This window comes from Lepisosteus platostomus, chromosome 14 (genome assembly GCF_059453375.1).
Source record: "Lepisosteus platostomus isolate fLepPlt1 chromosome 14, fLepPlt1.hap1, whole genome shotgun sequence".
In the NCBI taxonomy this organism is placed as follows: domain Eukaryota; kingdom Metazoa; phylum Chordata; class Actinopteri; order Semionotiformes; family Lepisosteidae; genus Lepisosteus; species Lepisosteus platostomus.
The window spans coordinates 38,763,466-38,771,553 of record NC_142624.1 but is presented as its reverse complement, the minus strand read 5'-3'; the positions used below and the strand labels follow the sequence as shown (position 1 = coordinate 38,771,553).

Genomic DNA, 8,088 nt, shown 5'->3' with positions numbered 1-8,088 from the left:
GCAGGGAATTGTAGTCCACGAACGCGGCGGCTGCCTTCTGGGATTTGTAGTTGATAGTTCCCCGGCGCTGGGTGCATCATATCGCAGCAGGTAGCTGCAGCAGCTGTGATTAGTGAGAGAAAGTAACAACGACGGAGACCGTAGTGGTATTGCACGGCGTATAAATACGACTCTCTTTCAAGGCTGTTCCTCTAAAATGGGGATTTCTCTGTGTGCGTGGGGCAGGCAGCAGGGTTTCTTAACAACGTGACATTGTTACATCATGGGGGACAAGTAATAGGTTTATTCCATGCTGAAAAAAAGGGAGAAAGAAAACACAACGTTTCGGCCGTGAAGCCTTCTTCAGGTGTCAAGATTGTTACATCATGTTTAGTTTACCTGTGTGCAGTTATCCCTGAGAAAGGGCATCGCCGCACACGTGTGAAGATACCCCTAAAATTGTTGTCTGGGGCTTTGAATGTGTTTTGTGTTTGGAGTTGCAAAGTTAGGAACCGCTGTCTTGTGCCGCCCGAGTGTCGATGCAATCACGAGGGGTTTAATTAAAGAGCTGCGCCTCTTGGTCGGTCTCCGCTTGCGGGGCTCGGAAATACCAAACTCATTTAGGCATTTAGAAAAGATGAGTGTTGATTGAATTAGGCAGCCCAAGGACTGATATACCAGTGAGCTGTACGTCTTACTTCTGCTGTTTACTTTTATTGCAGGAAAAGCAGGCAGTATTATTAAGTCATTGGGATGTAATTGTTGCATACATTACACAAATGGCTTATTATTGTTTTAGAAGTAGCTTGCAGCCTGATCTCTGAGCTCAGCAGTTGATGCCCTTGTTCGTGTCCGTGTTGTGTTGTGTGTTTCTGCCCCCTGGGGATCATAAAGACAGCTGGGCAGATCTCTAGGGGCAGCAGGTGAAGAGGCAGGTGGCGCTCCGCCCTACTGACGGGGCGCACTGAGCTGTGGGAGGCGACACCCTTCGGATGAGACGCTAAACTGAGCTCCCAGCTGCTTGGTTGTAACACATCCCGGGGCGCCGTGCGTCAGAATAGAGGTTTTAGCCGCGTGTGTTTTTTTACCACATATCTACAGACTGGCTTCTCCTAAAGCCCCCCCATGGGTGCGGTTGGTGCTGCAGCCTCTCTCTCCTCCGCCGGTCCCGCTGTGCAGCTCGGACTGAGGACTGAGCCCCCAGCTCGGAGTACAGTGCTTTTTGAGGATCTTGTCGGACGGAAAGCCGCTACATGGCAGTAATGAACAGCACTCGCAGCTGCCAGACCGAAACAACTGAAAGTATTTGGACAATGTTCTTGATTCCGTTAACACCCCATGCCGTTTTTAATTTGAGGAACAAGTAAATAGGTTTATTCCAGGCTGAAAAGAGAAGAAAGTGACTCACACCCGAAAAAGGCTCCACAGCCGAAACGTTGTGTTTCTTTTCTTCTCTTTTCAGCAGGAATAAACCCTTACTTCTTCCTTTGCCCCCTGCGCATGCTGACGCAGCTCCCCACCTGAGCGTTTTTAATTTTATTCTGTTTTACTTTTTCACATTCGGGACAAATACTACCTGCAAACCGTCTCCCACACGACCCTCTCGCCAGTTAACCTCTACACGCAGACGCTGAACTTCTGGGGAAAAAAGTGGGTCTACTGTGCAAAGATGACGTTATGGACATTTACACACCGAGACCGTTGTTAAGCTCATATTTCTTAAAAAAAAACTGGGTTTCCCGTGATTATGCCTGAGGTTTCGCACCGCTGTATGAATTCTGCTAATCCAGATGTTCAATTAAACTTCAGCTTCAATTCCCAGCCTCAAGCGAGAGATGGGTAACAGACTCGTAGAAATACTGCAGGAATCGAAACCTTTTCCGCCAGGAATGGTATTTTTCAGCTCAACCCTTACACGTGTGACTTTTATTTAGAGCTGGCCCGTTGAGCGGGAATGGGACTTACTGATTCCCGGTCCCGCTGGTCAGGATCCAGACGTGCCGAAACACACTCGCTAACTGCCCCCAGCGTCTGAGACGGGTGGGTTGGGCTCAGCGAGGGGGTCCGAGATCCGTTTATGAACACGCCAGCGCACCCGTGTTTGGAAAAACTAGATCCATTTATTTCGAAAGAAAATTGAAAAAAAAAGAATAGGATGAAAAATGCGTCGAGGTCTTACATAGACAAAATATAAATATTCACTGCAGTTATATACAATGTTATATTAAATAATTTACAGCTTCGCCTTTTTACGTTAAGAATAAGGTCGCTGCATCCAGGGCCCTTCAGCACTCGGAGTCGCTGTGAGAACACCTCGGATTCGCGCAGTTTAACGCACCTAGTCGCCGCAGTGACGATGGTCGTGCTGCTGGAAGAGGTGTTAATGGGCCAGCAGGGTGCGCTCACCCTGCAGTCCATGTGGGTCCTAATGGCCCAGTATAGTGACGGGGACACTATACTGTAAAACAGGCGCCGTCCTTCGGATGAGACGTAAAACCGAGGTCCTGACTCTCTGTGGTCATTAAAAATCCCAGGGCGTTTCTCGAAAAGAGTAGGGGTGTAACCCCGGCGTCCTGGCCAAATTTCCCATTGGCCCTTATCAATCATGGCCTCCTAATAATCCCCCTCTATGAACTGGCTACATTAATTTCCCTACGGGATTAATAAAGTTTTATCTATCTATTACTCTGTTCTCCTCCCCACTGATCGCTGATGTTTAGTGAGCGTTCTGGCGCACTATGGCTGCCGTCGCATCATCCAGGTGGGGCTGCACATTGGTGGTGGTGGAGGGGATCCCCATTACCTGTAAAGCGCTTTGAGTGGAGTGTCCAGAAAAGCGCTATATAAGTGTAAGCAATTATTATAATTAATTATTATTATTATTATTAAAATTGATATTATTCTCACGCTTTTCTTCTAATGACGATCACCGAGAAAGCGAAGGGTAGGCGGAGTCCCTGAACTCAGCCCACTCCACTCCACTCCGCGCTTGCACACTGTGACCGGCAGGGGGCGGGCTTCTACTCCACACCGGAAAGGCGTGTCAGGCAAACTTGTGTACCCTGCAGTATTTTGCCATTACAACATTCACCTCGTTCACTCGGCTCTGTACACTTAGCTACCCTACCCTCGTAGTACGCATCTCTATACAGATGTAATAAATTGAGTTCGTGTAGAGAAGGATATGAGAAACGCCTTGCATGGCCAGTTATGCACCTAAACGTAAAAAGATTTAAGTTCTCAGTCACAGGGAGCAATTCCATGACTCACACAGATCAGATCAGGTTGTAGGGAGCAGTAGCAATAAAAAAACTATCTGCTGCGACGATGAGCAGCGATACGAGCCCTCATATTCTTTTTTTCTGCCGTTCAGTCCAATTTGCGCAGTGTTTGCGGAGTTGCGTCACTCCAGAGACGATGAACAGCTCATCTCCGCTCAGGCGCTGCCACACCTACCGTCCAGTTCCGCCACTGAAGTTTTCAAGCGGGCAGTTCGAAGACAAAGTCAAGATCCTACCTCTTTTATTGGGACAGACTGTTTCCGTGGATCGTGTTTGTCTCCCCTCCGGGGAGAACCGGTCTCTTTACCCCGAGTAAGTGCTAACAGAGCCGTACCTGTCGCGCACCTCTCCTGCCCCTCGGACCCGGGGCCGGAGCCCGAGGTTGCTCTCCCTGCAGCTCCTCGGTTCGCAAACCGCAGAAGTCGCGCAGTACGTGCACGCGAATGGGCGAGTACTGAACGGAGTGGAGCCTGTATACGCGGACACTGTAAGCTGGTGAAACACCTCCCTGGAGAGAAAAAGTACGAACGCAAATCACTGATGAGGGTTTTGCGGTCGTTCGTCAACAGACGACAGTCTGAGACTCTGGGACAGTCCCGTTGACCTAGTGAACTACAGATGCTGCAAGTCCCTTCTTAACTCTCGGACGAAAAAAAAAACCAAACTCAGCGCGGTTGTATTTTTATTTAAAAAGGATATTGTAACGACTACGGCCCTGCGCATAACAGGGATGTTGGCCGGCCGGGCCGAGGAAGGTCTTCTTCAGCTCAGCCGGCGAGACCCCTGTTGAGCGACGCCGGAGACCCGGGTTCGAGTCCATGAGGTGGATGGACGACTGTACAAGCCCGAGAACCCGAATCCGTTACAATATTATATACATTCAACACAGTAAACCGGAAGCAATGTGTTGGTATTATGGCTCTTGAGATGGAATATGTAAGACAGAAACGTAGCTGTGGGCTCTGAAGGTAACAAAGGACACGCATAAATGGAAGAAATCTTCGGACTCCAACACCGTAAAAAACCCCGTTACAAACACAGACGGCAAAACCAAAGACATCCTTAAAAAGGCAGAGCTCAATATTCTTCACTTCATGCCACCCTCGAAGCTCAGAGCAGACTGTTTCCCAGTCCTTTCCAGAACATACATATCGGAACTTTATGCGGCTTGAAAGGTGGTGAAAAATTAGGTTTTAATGGAATCAATATAACAACGAAATATCCTTTTTAAAAAAGGAATAAATAGAATTATACCTACCACAGTGAAACAAATGTACAATTTTTAAAGAGAAAAAACAAACATAAATATATAAAAATTCATTTAAAGTAATTGTTTTGCAATCTTTTCATTTTTTCGGCTCCGACAGGTGGAACACGGGCGCAGCTTTAAAACGTATAATCGCGTGGAGAGACAACAGGTTTGGATAACTGATCATCTTTGAACAGTCGCATCTATTAAAATTACCAGGAGTTTGAAAGAGCACGTTATTTGGTATTTGTAAACATTTATTGGTTTCAAACTGAAATAAAAACGACTTGCACCAGCAAACATTGTACAGCCTTTCAGAATCCACACATTTTGGAGAAAGTGAAACAGAAGAGTATTCAGGTCTATAACTGTGCAAACGGATCTCCACTGACCCTTTCTAATGGGATGCGATTAAAAAGGGTCTTGAATCAAATCGTTAAGACAACTGGGCGTTGTTATATGCCTGGAGAAGAAGTAACGGACAATTTACGTAGTGAGGATGAGGGAAGGGAGATGCGATGTTTTTCCAATTTATAAATTAAGCTTCAACCAGCTACAGTATTGTGAATCAAGGAGTTTGTTCTCATTTGCGCCTGTTGGCAGCGTAACATTCCCACTCAAGAAGTGACTCGATATTTTTTAAGCTACTGTATAAATTATTCACAAGGTACTGGACGTCTGTTTGTACGTTACACCAAGGTGTCCTTTGTTGTGTAGAACATGAATGTTAACAGTTTTATTCTGCTAGAAGGCACTAAAGCAAGATTCTCAAGCTCTAAGACACCTCTGAGAAACAGGATCACGAGTGGCTTGCCAGTGGCCCCCTCTCCGGAGTGCGCTTCTCCTACGGCGGAGAGGGGCGATGGGCGATGCTTCCGAAAAGTCCGAAATAAAGCAGCTGTACATCAGAGCTTTGGATCTGACACAAGACCTCACAAATATAAAACGAAAACTAAAAAAAAACAAACAAACAACCGAACGTGCTGCACTTTGATACGCTCCAGTCAATTCTCAACCGGGGCTGGACTGGGCTGGACTGGGGTGGACTGGGGTAGGGTGGGGTGGGTGGCGGGTTATTGGGAACTTGCGTCTCTACGTCATTGTCTGCCGATCGCTCGTTTTCTCAGCGTGCTAGAACATCACAAGGACAACGTATCCCCAGAGTCACTACAGCTCGAGTGAAAACCCGTGACAACAAGCCGACTGAGTGAGAAACAGGACACGGGGAACGGGAGGAGCCGTGGCTACGGGTCCGGCGCCGCAGCGCCCGCTACTGAGAGCTAGCCCTCTCCAGGTTGGGGAACTCGCAGTGCCTCTTGCTAGTTCGCAGCCTGAACTTGTTCAGGGAGCTGTTGTGTTTGACCAGCGCGCTCTGGGCTGCGTGCTTCGAGGGAAACATGGCCAGGACCGTGTACGCGGAGGCCAGGTCGCCGGAGGGCTTGGAGTGCTCGGCCGGCGCGCCGGCGTCCCCGCTCCCGCAGTGCCGCTGGTGATCCGGGATCCACCTGATCACGGCCCCCACTTTGCACAGTTCACCGAACATCTTCTCCGCCTCCGCGCGGCTGATCCCCTCCGGCAGATCGGTGACCTCCAGGACTCTGCCGATGACTGCCAGCGGGACAGGAGAGAAACGGGGAGGGTGCTGTTAATGCGTTAAACCCATTCCTGGCCGCGGAAAACGAGGCCGACCCTGTTTCCTCACACGAAAAACCCGCAGGCCAAGCACTATCGCTTCAAGTGTTCAGCACGACTTCACTCTCATTTGAAATGTCTGCTATTCAATTCAACGAAAGGGACTCGCAAATCTTTCAACTGTAACAGAAGCTTCTCTTACTAAATGAGCCATTTCGGATCTACATTTTCAGAGGCACCGGTTCTTTTCAGATTCACACATCTCACAAACGGCCTTTTCCAACCCCGAAGAGTACCGCACACTTACACATCGCACTGCGCTGTTCCTCGGAAACCATGCTGCATATTTTTTTCCAGTCAGCAAATCTATCAACGTCTGATTGTTTTCTTAACAATAGTCTTTTACATCGTAAAGTTTAATAGCTTTTCTGCAGAACCTGCAATTTTCAGGCAGACATTTTATGAACACTGCAGTTTTTCCTCTATAATTATGCTTACACAAACTGTACAAATAAGAACAGCAAGAACCGTTTTCTCACCATACCGTGCAAGCCTCCTACTCAGTCACTGCACTGAGGAAATAAAACATCTTCGTTTTATACCTTCAACATATCTGATCACTTTTATCATTTAATTCTTCAAACAAAGGGACTGACTCCCTCCCCAAATTTTTCCTTTTCAGCAGTGACTGTATAAGTCCCCAGCTTTTGTAAACAATTTTTCAGAATGGCTAAATCTAGGAAAATCTGAACCACAGGTGCTCACCGCCAACCTCACACATTTGACCAATGTGTGCAGGTTTAGGGAACAACTGCTACTCCCCTTTACATGCAAAGGATTCAACTAGGGAAGAACTGCACATAAAAAGCACAACTTTAAATTAAGTCGGACAGAAATCTAGACGTGGAGCCGAAAAAGCATCATTTCAGCAATTAAATAAAACATCCAGCAAGGGTCATGCTTCCAGAATTGAATAAAGTGTATCTTCACATCTTTCAGCCCTCAAGGCTCCAAAACAATGACCAAACCGATCATCTCGCTTTTCACAGACATCTGTTGGGTGACGGCATCGCCTCTCCTTCGTGTCGCTTCAGTAAAGGATGCTGGTATGACTCTTCTTGCTCTTGGGCCGTGTTCCATAACGGCCCACTGTGCTGCAGTTCTGACTAACCGAGGCCGACTTGAGCACGCTTAACCCATCAGGTGCCCATCGTTCCCTCCGCGCGAGTAGTTTCCGTGTGCTAACTGCCTGCCCGGTGCGCAATGCTAATCTGAAGTGCTTACACCCTGGGGAAGGTCCAAGCTCGAGCGATAAAAAGGGCGCACTGCCACAGCGCGTCAGGACTGCGGCCCTGGCCGACAGAGAGACACACGCTTCGCCTCTCTTGGGACAGATCAAAGAGGAGCTCTGGAAACGGCCGTCGGGTGGATCAGAGCAGCTGTCGAATGTCACGTGGGCAAAACGCGTTTGGACGGGGCAGGGAGACTGGAGGTGGCGTTTGCCAGCACAGTGTCAGTGTCTCCCCCTCCCGCGGGCAGACTCTGGCAAGACCTGGGGCGCGCCCTGACCGCGGGGGCTCATCCCGCAGCCCGAGCGGCGAGCTCCCACAGCACCGCGCCGATTACCTGGTTCCCCTACGCCGAGGTCCGTGGACAGGGCCTTCCGCGTCGGCCGCTTGCCTCTGCCGCCGTGCCGGACTCCGGGGGGCCCCTGGAAGAGAGCAGCGGAGCAGGGAGAGGCTTACACACGGATCCGGACCACGGCTCTAGGACGGGAGCCACATCTTTCTGGCTACAGGTTCAAAGCCTCAGTCCCTCTCAACACCAAGTGGGAAAATCACTGAGCCAACAATGCAAGTGTGGAATAAAGGACGCAGACAACATGAATCACACCTGGAAGTTTATTTAAAATCCCCGAACCTCCTGCCCACTCTCAGTCTAATCCAG

The 8,088-nt window shown here is 48.9% G+C and overlaps 1 protein-coding gene across 16 annotated transcripts in view; it reads right to left on the bottom strand.

Annotated features, from left to right (window-relative positions):
* Positions 1–3,925: 3,925 nt before the first annotated feature.
* The window catches only part of r3hdm1 (R3H domain containing 1), a 50,017-nt gene continuing 45,854 nt past the window's right edge, over positions 3,926–8,088 (bottom strand). For all 16 annotated transcript variants that reach the window (XM_088606221.1, XM_088606224.1, XM_088606219.1 and 13 more), the window contains 2 exons: positions 7,768–7,852; positions 3,926–6,117 (listed from right to left, as the gene is read on the bottom strand). In XM_088606221.1, coding sequence (XP_088462347.1) covers positions 5,780–6,117; positions 7,768–7,852 — 423 coding nt within the window. In that variant the 3' untranslated portion in view covers positions 3,926–5,779. The remainder of the gene's footprint in view (positions 6,118–7,767; positions 7,853–8,088) is intronic.